Source organism: Mesocricetus auratus, unplaced genomic scaffold, assembly GCF_017639785.1.
Source record: "Mesocricetus auratus isolate SY011 unplaced genomic scaffold, BCM_Maur_2.0 Super-Scaffold_100011, whole genome shotgun sequence".
NCBI lineage: Eukaryota > Metazoa > Chordata > Mammalia > Rodentia > Cricetidae > Mesocricetus > Mesocricetus auratus.
This window is the reverse complement of record NW_024429195.1, coordinates 54,936,113-54,956,918: the sequence shown is the minus strand read 5'-3', so window position 1 is coordinate 54,956,918 and position 20,806 is coordinate 54,936,113. Positions and strand designations below refer to the sequence as shown.

Genomic DNA, 20,806 nt, shown 5'->3' with positions numbered 1-20,806 from the left:
CCCCGAGGCCTAAACTTCTATAACTACATATTTTACTTATTTTAGAATTTTTTTTAACACAGATAATCCTTTTGGGGCTGCTATATCAAACAAACTGGGTGGCTTATAGACAATATTTCTTACAGTCCAAGAAGCCTGAACAGTAAGAAATGTTACAGTTAAGAAAACGGCAGATTTGGTATCTACTGTGAGCCCACTCTTTATAAACAGCACCTGTTAGCTGTGCCCTCATACTGTGAAGAACTAACAAGCCACATGGGTTCTCTTTTTATCAGGGCACTAATCACAGTTATGGGGGCAGAGCCTCCTAAAACTGCTAACACCTAATACTATTGACTTGACAACATATAGTTTTTTCAGCAGCACACGCATGCAGAAATAGCAGTTGAACGGTAAATTCTGTTGGTTGATGTAGTGTGATGTTGCATAGTCCATCAGTGACATTTTGTAATCTCACGACCTATTTTACAACCTGAAGAAAGGTAAACAAATTTGCCCAAGCACACAACTACTGAGGACTGGAATTGGGATTTGAACCTAGGCTCCCTGGGCTTCACAATCTCAGTAGTCACTATGCTATATTATCCTTCAAAGTAACCACACTGTGAATGCTCATTGAATAATCTCATTATGTATTTAGAATTTATGAGTGCTACATAAATGCTTTGTAGTCAAGTGTGACATCGACAGAGTTAGCATGTTTTAGAAATCCTGCAGTCAATGCATCAGCCATCATTCCCTACCACTTTTCTTTTTGTAAATTGCACTTTACTTTTTTCTTTACTGTAAGTGATCACTTTTTCTTTTCCTGTTCTCTGTCATCCTAAGAATGATAGCTCAGTTCCTCTTTAGACCCTAGGTCCTGCACATGGCAGGCTGCATTGGCTCTCAAATGTTAGCCTATAGCAGTATCACCCACATAGCACAGTAAAACAAAGATTGCTGAATGTTACTTCTTCAGAGTGTAAGACTGAGTGAGGCCTAACAGCCAACTCTCAGGAACTGTTCTTTGAAAAGTGTTGCTGTACCTGTTAGCAGAAATGTGTCGAGGACTCATCACTGTTTCCCATGCAAGTTTAACTGCTCTTTCTTGCCTCCTCCAAAAGAAACATGAGAATGAGATCTATCTCATAGGCTGTCCTAATTAAATGACGTGCTATACATAAAGAAGCCAACACACAAGCTCAAGCTCACATAATAATCATTATGATGGGCTGCCCGTCCTAGATAAATACACCTGAAGTCTATTTAATTAAATAGCTGCTCCCAATAGGAAGATATTCTTCCTTCTCCACACTTCTCATTAGATGGAGCTGGGTTTGTGTTATGATCCTGGCCTCTCAATGGTTCTCCTAGGCGGCACTTCTCCCTTGACCATTTAAATTTATTTTATTTTATTTTTTTAGGTTTCTGTGTGTATATTTGAGTGTGTGTCCATTCCTGTGGAGGCTAAAGGAAAATCTTGTGTGTCATCCTCAGAAACACTATTTCCAGACACCAAACAGGACAAAAAGAATAACCAAATATTGAGGAAACAGGGTTTCTCTGTGTAGCTTTTGTCCTGGAACTAGCTCTTGTAGACCAGGCTGGTCTCAAACTCACAGAGATCCACCTGCCTCTGCCTCCCGAATGCTGGGATTAAAAGCATGCACCAACACCACCCAGCTGGTTGTTAGTTTTTAAAATTTATTTTCACTACTGTTCACCCTGGAAATCTTCATTGTGTATGTTCCCTGCTGATGTCTTCATCTGTGGAGACGGAGTCCAGGTCTTCCCACACTGCAATATATATCGTGGATAGCATTTGTCAGACACTCAAGGCCAGTGTTCTGTGTGAGGTGTAACTAGTGTTTTGCTATGAAAGTCATGATGTGTGGGTAGATACAAATGTTTTCCTCATTTTTTTAAATTACATTATTGGCTGTGCTTCCTTGAGCATATGCTGGTAGAACTTGTTGCTAACTTAGATTGCCCAAAAACAAGTGTGTTGAGAAGAAAGATTGAGTCCATTCTGTGTCTGTTACTTAGGCCAAAAGGAATGGGATTAAGAGGAATAAGCCCCTTTTGTACCCAAAGATTGACTGGGTAGGGACTGCTTACAGGATCCCATTAACTAGGCATACCTGTTAACTAGGTTTGGGATGTAGCATATGGTTAAGGAATTCTGGGAATGTGCTGTTAAACACTGGCTACTTTTAACCATAATGTTTGTTTTCCTTTGTATACAACCCAGAGAGGCATAGATCCCCATGGAAGCTGCCAGTCTGACACAGAAAATTAACTACAATTTCTTATGTTTTGGGCAAAGGTAACTGAACAATACATTTCATTGTGTACTGGGTATGCATGTTCTTGCCATGGTCATGAAGTGTGTTTATATTAAATTTACATTCACAAATTAAATTTATAGAACACTCATGTCCATCCTCAATAATTTAAGATTGGTTTGTTTTTTACACTTTTTTCTAATTGTATATACAAATGCTCTTTTTCTTCTATCACTAAGATATTTGGAACTAGTGTAGGTTATAAAATCCAAATTATCACTTAAGACAATATATTATACCAAGCCCATGGCTTATTAGCTACAGGGAAGATAATTCAGAAGCTGAAAAAAATCTGATTTACTCTCAAGAAAGATGCATTTAATATGAGTCCAATATATCTAAGGAATTAAAACACAGATGTATAGAAAGCACACACCAAAACATTAGGTCACATATGTGTCTCTTCTGTCAATCAATAGACTTGAAGATATTGTTTGTTTTGCAAGTCACACATTTTATTAAAAATTTATTTTGCGCCCAGTAGAAAAGCAAATTTTGAGTCTATTTACAAGCACTATGTATTTACATATATTATATACAATTAATGCATTTAAAGAAAATGGGCAGAGAAGCAATATATTTGGAAGAATATGTCACTGTACATGGTTTATTATCATGTTTTTTAAATGTCACTGCATCTTTACTGTAGTAATAAATACAATTCTATATGTACACATCTTATAAAACATCTCATAAATGTATTTTTAAAAAATTCCACATTAAAACATCTGGTCAAAATAAAACATGCTTATATAAAAATAAATCTACCTAACAGCCTTTTGGTTTGGGTGCAATGAGGCTAATGTAGGCTCACAGAAGTTAAGAATAAACACTTTCATTTTTCAAATTTAATAATTTGGATTAAAACATTTAACACCCGTGTTAATATGGAATAAGCAGAGAAGTATTCTTTATTATCAGGTGGTTGATCAAAAAAGGACACAGCTAAAACCAAGCTACATAGAAAGAATAATACTTTGCCCAGTTTCTGTTGAGTCCAAAGTGCCATGAGGCATTGTTGCTAGAGCTACTACAGATGGGTGTGTGTGTGAGGTTTCTCAGAGGATATATGGACATATGTCCTGTCTGCCTTTCTGCATCTTACAATGCACAACTATTTGAGGCAATGATAAAACATTGTCCCCAAAGCATGCTACCAATCAGAAACAAACACAAATCCTGCAACTGTTCACTGTCTTTCCTACATAGGTCCACTGCTGGCAATGAACTTTCTGAGCTTTGGACACCAGGAATTTAAAAATGAATCCGATAAGTCAAATTTTACCTATATATAATTGCATTAGAAACAATTTAAATTAATAATTTTCCTTTCAAACAACTTGTAGCCAGTTTTATTTTATCAAGGGAGAAGCACCAAGTGCTTACTTATTAAACCCAGTATCTTAAATGTATGTATGAATGAGTTAAAAATGTCTCATTCATCCAAGAAACTGGTGTGTTGGAACGTCCCTTTCTTACAAGAGGACAAAAGATATCTCCACATGACCATTAAAATGAAACTCTGTGGGCAATGTAGACCATTTAACTAAAGTCCTTATATTGCTTCATACTATTAACTTTCTTCTAAGGAATTTGTCGATTTAAATATACCCATTGTGTCCTTTGATGAATCCCCTATTACCAGTGATTACGCTGGTGACTTTGAAGAGAATGCAAAGGAAATGAGAGAGTTTATTTCTGGAAGAGCGTTTCATTTGCTTTTCAGTTCTGAGCTCATCGAAGTAATGTGATGAATAGCTGAACAATTTATACAAGCAGTGTTTAGACTTACACATCGCTCTCAAGTATCAGGCATTCGATTTTCCATACTAACTTATAGATGTTTATGTGTGTTGTAAGCTAGATTTCAGCTCAGCTCTTCTTAGCTACTGCTCTGATTTCCATCATCTTGCAGGTTCCCAACTTTTGCAAATGGTCCCCTCCCATATTACCTAGAGACATGGGACAAACGCTTCTGAAGAAAGATGACAGCTTTCTGTCATTGGATAAGATGGCGATGACCCAGAATTGGAAGGCAAGTCGTAGGCTATGCTGGCATGTGTAAAGGCAACCAAGGCTTGGGTTGAGTCACAGGACCGTTTTTCAACATCATCAGAGTTAATGGATAGCAGACTTGGGTGTTTTGATCTCATCCAGAAACGGGTTTGCTTCCCTAGGCTGCCCATATCCTCCTTAAAATGGGGGTTGAAGACGATGTAGAGAAGGGGATTGAGGCATGCAGGAAGTGGGATGATAACTAGAAGGATAAATTTAATTACCTCAGGACTGATAAATGTGAGGTTTAGCAAAGAGGAGAACGATAAGAAAGCCACGGGGCAGTAAAGGATACAGTTGGTAAAGAGCAACAAGGCAATGTGTTTCACCATAGAACAGTCCCACAGATTCTCAAGATCTCCTTTCTCCAAATTGCAGTAGAGCTTGGTGTACGCAATGGTCATTATGAGGAAACAGAGGGAGTTGAGCAAGACGAGAGCTACCATGTAGCCTGTGGTGCTGGGCTCCCCAAAGGGCAAGGGCAGGCAGAGTGGTGAGGCATTGTACTCACTGCCTCCCAGCAAGGGGACTGTGGCAATGGTCAGGGCCAACAGGACACACAGCAAGATGATCACTTTCAGGCTAGACAGGGGAGTTTTCGTTTCAAACTTTGAAGAACATTTGACAGAAAAACCACGTTCCAGGGCTGCCAGAGTGAGCAGGAAAACAGATGATTCTGAAGCAAAAATGGACAAGAAACCAACGACTTGGCAACCAACTCCATCTTCCCACCACGCACCGTGCTGCGCAAAACTACCGAAAGTGAACATATCTACAACGGCCAGCATAGCACTGGAGACCCCCATGAGCATGTTCACCACCGCTATCACCCCAATTAGCAGTTTTATGGAAGAGATGTAGAGAGTGGTTCTGAACACTGTTGATGTCACCAAGGCATTACAGGAAAGTGCCAGCACTGCGATGGCCCATACTCCGATTCTGATCAGCCAGCTACCAAATAGGTGGTCACAGGGCTTGAAGGGACCTGAGCATGGAAGGAAGAGGGAGAGACCATATCAGATTGGGTTGAGAGAATAGCAAACTGGCCAAGAAAAGGAGGTCAGTAACAGCCACTGTAACCATCGTGAACACATGACTTGTTCCTGTTTCTCAAACTAGTGTGAGGACCACCTGGGAGTTTGCATAGCACTGACCCATTAATGCCCCAGGGGTTCTTGTGTTCTCAGAGGATACATAGAAAAATAAAAGTGGGAAACTTCAGTCCTGAGACATAGTGGTGTGGCCAATGTGAAAAGCCAGGTCACCTGTATTTCTCACCAAGACCTTCAGAATAGTTTCTATGGCTCCACAGTCCAAGAAAGAGACTCCCAGCGAAAGTTCATATGAGACATAGTCTGGGCAGCTGGAGTGTGCATTTCATGGAAATCTTAGGGAGCAAGGAATGATTATTTATTGGAAATAAAATCTTACTCACTGCCTTTCAATCATTCAATCACTAAATTAACCACTTTTTTTTTTTTTTAAGGAACAGGAAAATTTAATGAATTCGTTTTTGTTTGTTTTTTGTTTTTTGTTTTTTTTTTTTTTTTTGAGACAGGGTTTCTCTGTAGCTTTAGAGACTGTCCTGGAACCTGCTCTGTAGACCACTCTGACCACACTGACTTCGAACTCACAGTGATCCACCTGTCTCTGTCTCCCAAATGCTGGGATTAAAGGTGTGTACCACCACTGCCCGTCCTTAACTCAGTATTTTAAAAACTCATCTATATATTATTCATTTTCACATTTTTTTTAAAAGCCATGCTCTCTCTACATAGCCCTGGCTGCTCTGGAACTATGTAGACCAGACTGGCCTTGAGCTCAATGAAACCCATCTGCCTCTGCCTCCGAAGGGTAGAGTAGGGAATAAAGGTGTGGACCACCATACCCGCAGGCCAGAGTCTTCAGCATGTTAAACAAATACTTTATTGTTGGGCTAAATTCCCAGGTCCTAAATAGTTATTTATAGAAAAAAATCTAAATTACTAAAAATATTTACTGATTATACAAAGCAAGACTATGGAGTACTATCTCATGCTAAATATCAATATTGTCTTCTAAGTCATATATGCCTTTGAGTATATGCCAACTTTTTAGTGTGTATTAGCTTGAATCAACATTTCTCCACAAAAGTTCTACCTGTGAATGGAAAACGACTCTAGTGAACAAAGTTTGCTTGTATTTTATAAGTTTGGGTTGTCAGGGACAGTAAAGAGTCATGAGGTGGCAGAGAGTTTGCTTCTGAAGTGTAGCCACAGTGATCTAAAGCCTCAGAGTCCAAGTGGTCCTTAACGGCAACAGTTTTGATGTCTCACCTGGAGATGGTGAGCATTGCACTGAATGAAGGGCTTTCAGGTCTTCTTCGAAGTCAAGAAGGAAATCTTCTAGGTCCCGTTCATCTGTAGGAGTGAGAAACCCTGGAGTGGTTAGTTCTTCCATGAGGAGAGACTTGGGTGGCTCACAAGACATGACTTGTCATAAAGAGAAATGAAGGCAAGACTTTGGTGTAGGGCCCTTAGAAAGTCCCTTGTGGATGTTCTGTTATTCACTCTACTCTGCCACTGTTCCACTGCAGGTGAGGAGAAATGGTCCTGTACTCAGGGTGAAATACCCAAGCCCTCTGATTCCATTGTTCCCTGGAGTTACTGATGGTTCAAAATTTCACAGACCTAAATCCAGGGTAGCAACCACATTTTATCCAGTTTTCTAAGGACTTGGGGTGTAGCTACATGGTAGAATATTTGTTTAGCATGTGCAAAGCCCTAGGTTTGGTCTCCAAAACCTCTCAGAAACTTCCTTTAAGATGGGAGAGAGGAGCTGGCCAGAGGTGGTGCACGTCATTAATTCCAGAACTTTGGAGGCAGAGGTAGGTGGATCTCTGAGTTCCACGCCAGCCTGGTCTACAAAGCAAGTTCCGGACAGCCAGGACTGTTGCACAAAGAAACCCTGTCTGGGGAAGGAGGCTGGAGAGAAAGAAAAAGAAAACGAAAAGACAGGCAAGAGGAGAGAACGATTTTCTAACAACTGAAATAGCTACAGTACAAACGGATGGAAAAATCAGTTTTGGTGCTCCTTGGGGAATTCTATATAACAAGAGACAAAATAATGACAAGGAGCTGTGGTGATATCTTTCCTGTATAAATAAAGCCTATCTGGGGGTAGAGAATGGAGCTTGCCACTAGCTAACCATAGAGGTCTGAAGGTCTGTACAGACAAGACAGGAAGTGAGGTAGCTGGGCAGAAACAGGATATAAGCAGGGAAAAATAGGAAATAGCTCACTTATCTGTTGAGACACTAAGGAGGTAAGGTGTGCTGTGTCTTGTTCCTTCTGTCTGATTGCTCAGGATTTCTCTCTATATCTGACTCCAGTTTTTAATTGTCTAGACCAATTAAGAACTCTTCTTACAAGGTGCTTGGTTTGGGAAACTATCTTCTAAGAAAGAAGTTTGTGATTTAATACACTTTTCCTAAAGATGCACATTTTCTTGGTTTTGTGTGAGACTTAGGCACCAGTATTTGTGTGTCTGTGTGTGTGCACATACAAGCTTGTGATCACTCAAAGGGACATCTGTGGATGTCATAAGTAGGCGTTGGATGCTCACTCAACACCTTGTGAGACAGGCTCTCTCTCTCATTGAACTTGGAGCTCACCCATTCATCTGGGCTGGCTGATCATCCACAGTACTAAGGTTATAGGTGCTACCTGCCACATCTCACTTTTTACAACTGTGGGCATTGGAGGATCTGAACTCAGATCCTTGTGCCTGGGCACCAAACACGTCACTTACTCACTCAGCTCCCCAGCTCCAGCACCATTGTCTTTTTCAAACCCTTTGGTGTTATTCCAATAGATGGCTCACAGTTGAGAATCACTGATCTTGAAAATGAATTGTATGAAGGATATTAGTGTTATTATGCAGTCCCAGAGGCTGGTGGAGTGTCTGGAACATACTGGGCTCTATGCTTTTACATTTTTAATTTGTAATGAGTAAACATAGAAGAGACTAGAGCTGATGGGACAGGAAGAGTCAAAACTACTGGAGGAAGAAAAGCAAGAGTACATGGTGTGTGACTTAAAACAAACAAACAACAAACAAGGCGATTAGCTCCTTCAGCTGACTGGCGAGTGCAAGCCGAATTACACTTTGGAATCAACAGATCACCAAGGCCTTAAGAATGAGCGGCTATTCTGTTAGGCCTTGTGCAAACTCGCAAGGTTGGCAGGGAATGGAGGGGGTGCTGCCCAAGGCGCCTCTTCATCCCCACAGGTGTGGTGGAGATACATTGCTTTCTGTTTAAGTAACGTCTCACTGCAAGGAAAGCCAAGGGCTTTACAGACATGATCTCATTTCACCTTCCTGACAGATACCCCTGTGGGGGTCTAGAAGAACACCACTTGGAATTTGTTGGTCCAGAAGCTGAATTCTTAGGCCCTTCTGCTTGAATATGGAGGAATTAAAAATGTCTGTCCATCCACACACCCCCAAGTCCTACTTTCTCCAGGCCAGGATAAACATGTTCTTTTTTTTTTTCCTCTCTCTCCTAGAGAAACAAGTGCAGGATGATATTTGAAAAAAAAAAAAAAGGATCGTCTTAAAAAGGACTGTGTGCAGAGGAGAAGCTAATAAATACAAATGGCCATAAATTCACCCACAGGATAGATGGCAGCTCTTTCTGTCCTTTGCAGTCTTTACAAAGTAATACTAACTCTCCATTTGTTGGACGATTACACGGGGACTCCTGAACTTTCCATGGTCTGTATCATAAGCTTTCTGGCTACAATTTCCTCACGCAGCAGCAGTTCTTACCTTGAACTTGCAATAGCCCAGCGTCTTTCTTATGAAGTTCATCCACACTGCTGTTATCACCTTTATTCCACGGAGTAGAAATTTTATAGACATTCTCACACACTCCAAAGGCACAACACTGGTAGGCATAAGGCATTTCAATAATCCTGTAAAGAAAAGAAGCAAAACAAACAAACAAAAAACACACACTTAAAAAAGATAGATCATGAAATACAATGTTTATCTTTTCACCCAATGATTCTGCTTCTGGAGTTCAGCCTAAAATAAGGAATCCAAAATGAATAAAGGTGTTCATTCTAGCCATGATGCCTGTGACCACAGTTACTAAAATTTACCATCATGAAATGTTTATAAATGAGTGATGTGATTTAAATGATGGAAAATTCCCATAACAAAATGTGTGAATGGTAGGAAACGAACAAAATGAATTAAAAAAAAATGAATGGTAGGAAAATTATGGCAACATTATGTTAAGTCACTGAAGTACGCCATAAATGTCTATGCAGATATAGAATTCTAATAACTTAGATGACATGAAACATAGCCCAGAAACAAACAACATAAAAATGTTTTAAGGCAGCGTTTTGAAATAATCTTTTGTACTATCCTTTGGGGCTCTATTATTTTCTTGGTTTTAAAGACATGCAGATAGCACTATGGTTTAAGACATATATAAGTACACACAGAATCTTTAAAACCCTCCTTCCTTGCAGATAAACAGCAGGTTTTAAGGAGTATTGCTCCCTCAAACAGGCATTAATTTAGTGCATTTTATTACAACACATGGATGCTAGATGAATCAAATATTGTAAACAGGAGTGCAGTGATGTTACAAAATTATTTAATTACACGGCCCAGCGTACATCCCATGGATCAATGCTTTTTAAACTCTTTCCATGAACTCTGTGATTCCAGGAGGCATCTTTGAGAGGGAAAGGAAATGTGGTCAGGAAGAGAGTCTCCCACGTCAGGCTTGTCCTAACAGTGTTCCAGGGGTGGGGGACTCAGGGCATGAAATGCAATTCAAAAGGGTCTCATGACCTCGTAAATTTAGAAACCACTATAACATGTCTATTATTTCGCATGACCACAAATGTATCTTATTAGCTTCAATGACAAACTCACTTGAGCTCTGGGAAGTTTGAAGATGGTATCAGGCTCTGCAAGGCACGATTTCCTGTTAATTTTAAGTGAGTTAAACCATGTAACCCAGTTACAGGGAAAGACGACAGGAGGTTGGATGAGAGGTCCCTGCAAAACATTAAACAATTGGCGTTTAGTAGTCTACATTAGCATAAAATGTTTATGTTTACAAAAGGCAGCCTAAAGATGCTTAAATTGCTCAATAAAAACTTCTAAGCAAAGTTCTTACTCTTAATGGTAAAACTAACCATTTGGGTTTCAGTTTCTGATAGCTTTTTCTATTTACAGAACTGGAGGGGGGGCACATTTTAAATGCATCAAATAATTCTATGCATGCCTTTGTTCCCAGCACTCAGGAGGCAGAGGCAGGTGAATCTCTATGAGTTTGAGGTCAGCCTGGTCTACAAAGCAAGTTCTAGGACAGCCAGGGTTACACACAGAAACTCTGTCTCTAAAAACAACAACAACAAAAATTTGTTCTATATTTGGCATCATTTTGCCAAGTGGCAGCAGCTAAAATCAAGGGGAAATATACATTTATTTGAAAAGTGATAGGAACGACCAGTGAAAAGTTTAGGGGTTTACTTCCTTCTTTCTTCCCTCTTCTGTCAGAGAGGGGAGAAGAGGGAATGAATAAACAAATTGCCAACTTATTCCATTTTGCCTAATTTCTCAGCAAAAATGGACAATTTCATTTGAATAAGCAGCTCCAGCTGTCACTCAGATCTTCCATCATCCACGTAAGGGCTCACATGGCCCCAGAGAAGCCGGGGTATCTTCCCAGGTCAGGGCATAGCTCTAGGCATGGAGAACACAGAACACTGGCTGTGCATTGGGAATGACTTTAAAAAACTAACATTTTCACTGATAGATGGTCACTAATTATTGAAAGACATCCCATAAGCAAGAAATTAAATACTCACAGCTTTATTAGAGATGGCAATGTAGAAAATGCACTGGGGTGAATAATGGCGATTTTATTCCAAGCTAAGTTCCTATTTTAAAAAAAAAAGCAAACAAGAAGATTGTTAAAAAGAACAAATGACATCTTATCATATCCAGTCCCTACCCAAATTTAATTTCCATTCAAATAAGGAATAGCCTGCTCATCAAATTTTCCTTCAGATAAAGATATAGTGGCATAAAATGATTATAGACAGAACTTTAAATCAATCCTGTTTGAAGTAATCAGGTAGATATTTTAGATTTTATTCTTGATAACAAGGTTGACTTTATCATGGATGCAAAATGAATGGAGACTAGGAAGAGGCTAACTTAAGAATCTGTTCCCAGCTGGGTGTTGGTGGTGCACACCTTTAATCCCAGCACTGGAGAGGCAGAGGCAGAGGATTTCTGTGAGTACAAGGCCAGCCTGGTCTACAGAGCCAGTTCCAGGAAAGCCTCCAAAACAATACAGAGAAACCCTGTCTCGAAAAACCAAAAAAAGAGTCTGTTCTCCTGACGGAAAAGTACATTTTAAAAGTACATTATTATGAAATGATCCCGGATACATGACCAAAACTTAACCAACAATTTGTGCACATCATCTATAAATATCAGGCCCTGGAGTAAACAGAGGTGTTTTCAAGAAAATTCTCAGTAACAAATGCAGACAAGTAAATACCTGACTGGGATCTAAGTAAAAGAGGAGGAAACATGTTAGAAATAAAAGTCCTTCAAAGCAAGAAATAATATTTTATGGAGAAATGAAGTCTACTGCCATACATACACGAAAAAGTAAAGATAACTTATGAGGAATAAAATCACTAGCAAAGACCTCTCCAAATAATTCATCAGAGACAAGAACTGATGAATTATCAGAGACAAGTTCATTTTTTAAAAATGAACTATGAATTTAAGACTACCTCCCACTTCCTCTCTTTCTTCCTTTCTTCCTTCCTTGGTGCTGGGGATTAAGGCAAGAGCCTTGCAAATGCTAGATAGGGCTCTTCTACTGAGATTTTACTTTTTCAGTGTCTACAACATTAAGTCGAGTAAGAAGTGGGCATTTGAGAAAATTGGAAGTGGTCAATGTCAGTGTTTCTCAGGTTCAGATAAGTGTATAATACTGGGCCCGTGAGTTACTTCAAGTGAATTGAATTCATTGAATAATTATGTTCTCATTTGAAAGTTATTTGGGTTTTTTTGTTTGTTTTTTAAAACAGGAATCTTCCTCCTTCCAGCCAGAATACTATCTCAGTTACCTTTCCATGAATGCCGTCCACCATGTTTTTTGAGATGGGATCTCTCACTGACCTCCAACTTATTTCATTGGGCGAAGCTGGCCGGCCAGCGAGCTCTTCCTGTCCCTGTCTTCCACGCCAGGATAACTGTGTGTGCCTGCATGCACGCAACTGTGGGCCTAGGAATTGAACTTCAGTCCCCCGGCTTGCATGGCAAACACTTTTTGGACTGAAATACTTATAACGTTTTAAATATTTGCATATTGATCGCCAGAGAAAAAGAAGCATTTTCTAGGATTGAAACCAGAGTAGGTTTGCTAAAACAGATCCCTAGGCTCTACTCTCCAGAGAGATGAAGACCCAAAGTTAAAATATCTCACTATCAAACTCAGGTGATCTTTAAAACACACACACACACACACACACACACACACACACACACACACACACACACTCCAAAACAAAGAAAAGCACTCCCACCATAAAACAGGCAGAGGGATTGTGTATGTTCATTCCGTGTGTGTGTGTGTGTGTGTGTGTGTGTGTGTGTAAATTCTCAGGCTGCAGACAGGAATTACGCAGGTTTAGGAATAGGTTAGTAGAGTGCATTTTAGAAGAGAGCATAATCACAAGTTTGCTACTCCTATTTTTAATCTTTTAAAACTTCTATTTTGAGAGGGTCTTACTGCCTAACTCTAGCTAGTCTGGGACCTGTGGTGCTGACCAGACTAGTCTCAAGGGTCTTATTGCCTAACTCTAGCTAGTCTGGAACCTGCAATGCTGACCAGACTAGTCTCAAACTCACAGAGATCTACTTGCCTCTGTCCTACATGTACTTTGATTAAAGATGTACACACTAAGCCTGGGTACAAATTTATTACTTCTAAATTTTGTTTCCTGGAAATGATGAGAAGCAAAATATTTGCATTTTTTAAAGAGAAAACAAACATACAGTGGTACTACAGTAAGAGCAAGCCAAGAAACAAAACTCGTGGGGGTCCCACAGAAAGAACTATTCAGCACTATGGGGTGCTGGAGGCGGTACTCACAGAGATCGGAGGTTAAACAACTGCTGGAAAGTGCTGCCTTTAACTTCATAGATTTCATTATGCCGCAGGTCACTGAAAAGAAAGAGGTCCAAAGACTGGCATCAGCATTAATGTTTCCAACAGACTTCAGAGAACGTTTTACACTAGGGTTGCATGTCCTTAACCAAAGCAGCAGAGGGAGTATGACTGTCTCGTAGGAAGTGAGCCTATCTCTCAATCAGGACATCATTTTTGTTGTTGTTTAATAAATAACACTGTAATTTTTACATCCAAATAAGTTATTGGTTCTTAGTCAAGGAAGCTGGTTCCCTCAAGAGAGAATAAAACAATCTCCATGTATGTTGTCATCATTCAGTGGGAAGAATGATAGCTTAGCATGCATGAAAGCCCAGGTTCTGTTTCTAGCACTACATAAACCAAGTGTGATAGTGTGTGCCTGTAATTCTAGCTCCCAGGAAGTGGAAAACAGAGGATCATTAGTTCAAGGTCCTCCTCAGCTATGAGGCCAGCTTGGGATACATGTGACCTTTTCTCAAAAGACAAAGCAACAGGGGCCCTTGAGAAGATTTCGTCTGTAAAAGTGCTTGCCATACAAGCCTGCCCACTTGACTTTGATTCCCCCTCACCCCTGGGATACAAGTAAAGGTGGAAGGAGAGAACTCAATTCCCAAAGTTGGCTTTTGATAGCTACATGTGTGGTCTTGCACATCTGTCCTCTCTCCCCCTGCCTCTGACACACACACACACACACACACACACACACCCCACACCCTAAAGCAAACCAAACAAAATCCTTTCTTTTACTGTTCCCTGACCCCTTATTGTATTCGTTGACGGCCTTCAGTAGTGTCCTATCTATTTTTAATTATGTATCTGTGTGTGGGTATATGCATGTGAGTGCTGCTGACCCCTCGAGCTGGAATTGGAAGTGGCTGAGAGTTGCCCAGGGTGGGTGCTGGGGACCCAGCTCTGCTCCCCTGAAACATTGCTGTGTCCTCCTAACTGCAGAGCCACCTCTGCAGCCCCTCACATCCTCACATTTCAGGAAAGGAATTTATGTTTTCTTCCTTCTTCACCCCAAGGCTGTGGGAGGGAGAAAAACTAAGTATGAAGTCGAAGGTGTTTGACAAATGGAAGTGTGACTAGAAAGCAACGTGGCTAATGCTTTGTGGAGGAAATAGTTTTAAAAGAGGAACTCTAAAATGCGTAAGAGGTGTCCCACGGTACCTCAAGTGACAGACGTGTCATGGACACCTGTCCTGTGGACATGACTATCATGAAACAAACCCAAGCCCTGCCATACTCAAAAGTAGCCCTGCCCATTGAAGTGTGAGTTTTATTGTGTTTGAAAAGGAAGAGAATTTAGCCCGTAAGGCCCACACCGGTAATCCCAGCACTTGGGGGGCAGAGACAGGATGCAAAGGAGATCAAGGCCAGGCTGGGCTACAGGAGACCTTGTCTGCATGAGAAAGGAAACGTTCTCAAGCTCAGAATCACCCAGTTCCCTAATACATTGAGTTGGGAAAAGCAAAGGAGAAGAGCAGATGTCTACCTACTACTTTATTGATATTACATACATGGATGAGAAAGGTACCATTTCCCATCTTTCTAGGCACTCTCCACTGTCACACCTCATGTGTGGAAGGACAAATGTCAATGTGTTGCCAGCGAGCCACAGGGTAAAGTAACCCATGACCCTGAAAAAAACATGAGTTTGGGAGGTTTGACTTTTTTTTTTCTGAGTGACTTAGAGACAAAGACGTACATTTTCTGAAGCTTTTGGCAGCCTGACAAGTTGGGTAATTCTTCAAGCAGGTTGTAAGACAAATCTCTGAAAAGCAAAAGGTGAGAAAGAGAAAAACCAGTTACACATTAGTCTTAGGAAAACACTTCTTCCTACCCTTTTCTCTCAAGAGGAAATGCTCCTCTAAGGCAAACTGTGACAGTTCTACAGCCCTGCCTGACATGCAGCAGGTAGACACGGGCATTATTGGATTAGGCAATAGGTTCAAATATTTACTGAAATGTAACTGGTATACTTTAATTGATTTAAATAATTTACCTAATGAATGTATTTATTTTGTTAGTAATGATCTACAGTGTTCCAGCTCTTATCTTACTGAAATGAGTACAGATTAAATTAAATGCCTGTGCCCCTATCTCTGGAAACTGCTATTTCTCTACAGCTAACACAAGTCATTGCTGGGTCTTCCCTAATCAACTTAGAAACCAAACCAAACCATTCAAAACATAGCACTCACTTTGAAATCAATCACCATGAGGGGGGAGATCTAAGAGAGGCTTCAGCCAAAGCTCAACAAATTACAGAATAACAGAAACATCTGGACATATTTATACTATAACATAACTAATCTAAAACAAGCCATGGCAATTTGCAGAAAGTTAAAAAAAAAAAAAAGAAGGAAAACTGGTAGATAGAGTAACATAGAGGAAAAAACTTCTTGTCTCAAGTTTTAAAAGTTATCAACTAATCAACTAAGTGTTTTCATGCTTGATTCTAATTCTCAAAACAACCCAAACAACTGACAAAAAAAAAACCAACCAGTAGTATTTTCTAAAAGGCTTTCAATTATCTACCCTGATAATTGATCAATTTATCCTACGCTTATTGAACGGATGGGTCTTATATAGGAAGAGTTCAACTGTTGCATATAAATAATTCAAATGAAGCTCTCTGTGAGTACAAATACTAGAGGTTTGAAGTCACCCCTTTTCCCTAAACAAACAAAAATAAACTCACTAAAGTGAACAAATGAAAAACCTGTATATCTATGCAAAATATACCTGTTTAACAATGTAGCTTTGAATAGTGACTATACGAAAATGGATGTATATATTATCAAAGACGATAATGACTTGATTCATTCATTTCTTCGGGCTGCTCGGGGAGCTTGTCATTTCTTATGTTTATATTGTGCAGCCCAGGCAGGTGTTGAACTAGGGATCTTCCCCCTTCGGTCTGTCCCCCAAGTAACTGGAATTATAGGCTGAATCATCAGTGCCCCATTTCATTCTCACCTATATCTTAGTAGGGAAGCATTTAAGACCTCTGCACAAGGACATAGCATTGCTTTTCATCTGCTTTTTACTTAATGATTTCAGGGTTGATGTGGACCAAGCATTCATTTCATGTATAGTGGCACCATTTACAGCTTTACTTAATTTAGTCCCGTGATTACCTTATGACGGAGACTCCGTGGGTGTCCTTATACAGAAAGGAATGACTCACATAAGATTATCAGCTAGTAAGTGGAGAACACACATTTAGCCTAAATAGTAGACTAGGTGATTTCTATGAAGGTAAAACAAGGTAGGGGCAATAAACATTCACAGTGAAACCTCATATGCTAATTAAAAAAAAAACAGGATGGTAGCTCTCACATAACTGCGTCCAAAAGACTCTATAGCAGAGATCAAGGTCCTGGGTTCTAGTGTCAAAATTAGTTAATATGATGGCCAGAACACTGATAAGCTTTCTTCTCTTTCTTTCTTTCTTTCTTTCTTTCTTTCTTTCTTTCTTTCTTTCTTTCTTTCTTTCTTTCTTTCTTTCTTCCTTCCTTCCTTCCTTCCTTTCTTCCTTCCTTTCCTTCCTCCTTCCTTCCTTCCTTCTTTGTTTCTTTTTCCCCTTTTGCTTTTCTTCTTAGAAGATAACTCCCTTAACTATTTTTCAGGAATATCAAGTAGAACAAATGAAAATTGTGGTTGGAATACTGAAAACAGCAAGATACTATAATTTGTGTATGTACACATAATTCAAGCCCCAGCAAGAAGGAATAGTATCTTTTCTGCTTTTTTACATGCTTGAAACAGACTTAGTCTATGTCCCAGATGGCTCTGGAGTTTCTCTGTAGCCCAAACAGACCACCAACCTGTGGCCTTTTACATGTCTTACACTACAGGCATGTGCTACCGTGGCTGGCTTAAAAATAATACCTTGGGGCTTGACAGTGAAGTAATTGTGACACAAAAGCAAGCCAGGAGAGTCTCCTGGGTCTTGCTAGCCAAAAATTCTTGTTTAGTGAGGAGACCTTGTCTCAAAAAACTAAGATAGAGGGGTTGGCAAGACATCTCAGTGGGGAAAGGTGGTTGCCCCTGAATGCACATTAGAGAGAACTGGCTGTCACAAGTTGTCTTTTAATCTTTATATATACATATTTGGTGGCACACACATGTGCACACACACCTACACAAAAAAACACAAAAATCAAAAATTTAGAAAAAAATTACAAGATGGGGAGTGATTGAGCGGAACACCTGGTGTTGACCTCTGGCATCTACAGGCATGTACACATGTACACATGCAAACACCACACGCCCCAAAGAAGCAATATTTTTGCAGAAAGAGTAATGGAATACGAAAAATATGGAAGAATTAACAGTGACCAAGCACCGACCATAGCATAAACTCTGCTCTAAGAGTTTAATATGTAGTCATTTAATCCTTAGGATTACCATCTGAAGGAAGTGGCTCTTTCTCATTCTTAGTCTTGGACACTGAACTGCAGAAGGGAAAAGAACTTGCTGAAGATAAGGGGCTACTTTCTAGGGAATTTGGAGTTGAACCAGGAAACCATGCTCTGGAATCCTGGCTTGTAAGTAGCTTTCCAAGTGGCCTTCATTCATCTCCATGGTTCTGGATAGATCTGGCTGTTTACTGTTAGTTCCGTATGCAGCATAGAAGAGAAAGACATGATTTAAACCCTGACTCCCTACTTATCAACTACAGTATGTGAAATCCCTCTCATGGTATTGATCCACATTAGCCATGGATCAGAGACAATAGATGGCTTTGTGTGCCCTCTACTAGTTTCATAAAGAAATGGGAATAGAGGACTGGAGAGATGAATCAGTGGTTAAGAGTACCCGTTGCCAGCCAGGCAGTGGTGGCGGATGCCTTTAATCCCAGCACTTGGGAGGCAGAGGCAGGTGGATCTTTTTGTGAGTTCGGGGCCAGCCTGGTCAACAAAACTACACAGAGAAATCCTGTCTCAAAGAACAACAAAACAGTACCTGCTGCTCTTGGTGAGGACCAACACCTGAGGTTGTCATCTGACCTCAGTATGTGTGTGGGACATTAGCCTTCCAACACTTATGCATGTGATCATGCACATCCAAGATAAAAGTAAACAAAAGTTGTGTTGCTTTCTTGCAGTGAGACTTTGATAAGTATATCCCAGATGCTCAATTCCTTTGTCTGTAGCTACACCTCATAGGGAAATGTGGGCTGTAAGGACAAGGCTTGCTTTATATGCTTTTAGAAATATGTAAGTGACAAAGCCTCAAGTGTGCTGCTATTGCATACCATGTCACTGAGCATGTGCAGTGACAGGGTAGCGTGGGGACAACGAGGAAGGGCAGAATCATGCAGCAGACAGGTCCTCCTAAACAGCATCCCCATTATGCTGGTTTTGCTCTTAAGAGCAGCCTATGGCCGGGCGGTGGTGGCGCATGCCTTTAATCCCATCACTCGGGAGGCAGAGGCAGGCGGATCTCTGTGAGTTCGAGGCCAGGCTGGACCGACAGCCTCCAAAACAATACAGAGAAACCCTGTCTCATAAAAACCAAAAAAAAAAAAAAAAAGGAGGAGCCTATCCTGAGTGATAGGTGTCTATTCCACAAGAGAAGAAGCATTGTGTAAGAGAGTGAGGGACCTTTGAATACTAGTCCCAACAATGCTCCAGAGAACTAGAGAGCCGAGTGCAGTTTACAGAAAAAGCAAAGCAGAATGTCAAAACGAGGCTATTTGAAGCTCTACAAACTACTTTTTAGGAAACATGGGAAATGCAGGGGCAAAATGAGATTTGAGTCAATAGAAATAACATTCAAGCTGATTGACTACCAGATGGAATATTAGAACACGCTATCCATAACTGCACCAAAGAATGTTTAGTCTCCCTACTGAGGTCAGTGCTTCTTTGATGATTTTTATTTTTGACACTAATACTAGGCGGTTGATCCCGAAAAACCTTTAGAAGAGGAAATGCAGTTCTTTTGGCCTGTTCAAATTCATTTTCTAGAGGGAAATGCATGCATGCCAACTGCAACTCTAACAGGCAGCTGTTCGCATTGGAAAACAAAGATATGATAGCATGGCTACCAGAGTTATGGCTGAGAACCTGCCCAAAGGAGGGAAAGGAGGACCGATGACCTTCTGGAGACCCGCAAGGGAAGAACTTTCTCCCATTTCCAATGACCGCTGAGATATTGCCTGCCATTTTCTCCCTAAATGGAAGTTGCCTGTTTATACAACATTATTGCCTTACTGATACGCACAGCACTTGGAGATTAGGTAACTGATCACAGACGGCTTGGGGAAGAGATGAGATCTTTGCTCCAGTTAAAGTCCTGTTAAAACACAAGCCAGACATAATTCTTTCATTCCCACATCACACAGTGACATGTTTTGATTCACGGATGTTGAGGCTGATCAGTCCTAAAGTGAATGCATTTTCTGGGCAAAGTTAAGGGTCTACTCAAATACTCACAGACTCTCCAGGTTGCCAGTTCCAGTTAAGTCAGGAAACTCAGTAATTTGTGAGGCACCATTCAAAGTCCTAGGAGAAACATGTGAGTGTTATTTGGAGATAATTCGAGAAAGGGGACATTTTTACTATCTTTTTTTTTCAAAGTATCTTAAGCATCATTTGATCTTTGCAGTAATACTACAGGTTGGATGGTGGTGACATTTAAGAGAAATAGACACTTACAGTGTTCTTAGTTCAGGTAAATGTTGAAAAGCAGATATTCCAACAAATTGGATGGGATTGTCATAGAAATGTCTGAAAAATCCAAACACCAATGTGTTATAATAAAGCCGATGGCCAAAAGAATATATGTTTCAATAAATATGCGAAGGGCATTTGTTGCTTTTACTGGTTACTTAACATCCCTATCACTCAGTTTCAAGTGGACACCTCACATTTAAAGATTTTTGCTATATTTACTTGTGTATTTGGTGTGCACGCTATGGTGCATGCATGAGGGTAGGAGGGCAAGTCATTGAAGTGAGTCCTTATGTGGGGGTAAGAGGATAAGTTGTGCATGTGAGTTCCCAACATCAAAGTCAAGTTCGTAGCTAAACCCACTGAACCTTCTCACTAGCTTGCTTTAGGAGATTTGGGGTAAGCAATCTTTATAAAATTTAAAGAGAAGAGACTTTGGAGGGTGGATAAGGATGTAGAATAAAGTAGAATGACAATGTGTGAAGATGCCATGACAA

General features: G+C 40.3%; 1 protein-coding gene across 1 annotated transcript in view; it reads right to left on the bottom strand.

Moving 5' to 3' along the window:
* Positions 1-2,760: 2,760 nt before the first annotated feature.
* The window catches only part of Lgr5 (leucine rich repeat containing G protein-coupled receptor 5), a 113,867-nt gene continuing 95,821 nt past the window's right edge, over positions 2,761-20,806 (bottom strand). The window contains exons 9-18 of the mRNA XM_005081473.4: positions 20,295-20,366; positions 20,073-20,141; positions 19,861-19,932; positions 15,332-15,397; positions 13,567-13,638; positions 11,258-11,329; positions 10,317-10,442; positions 9,192-9,337; positions 6,698-6,781; positions 2,761-5,367 (exon numbers count right to left, since the gene is read on the bottom strand). Of these exons, the coding sequence (XP_005081530.1) occupies positions 4,280-5,367; positions 6,698-6,781; positions 9,192-9,337; positions 10,317-10,442; positions 11,258-11,329; positions 13,567-13,638; positions 15,332-15,397; positions 19,861-19,932; positions 20,073-20,141; positions 20,295-20,366 (1,867 nt within the window). The 3' untranslated portion in view covers positions 2,761-4,279. The remainder of the gene's footprint in view (positions 5,368-6,697; positions 6,782-9,191; positions 9,338-10,316; positions 10,443-11,257; positions 11,330-13,566; positions 13,639-15,331; positions 15,398-19,860; positions 19,933-20,072; positions 20,142-20,294; positions 20,367-20,806) is intronic.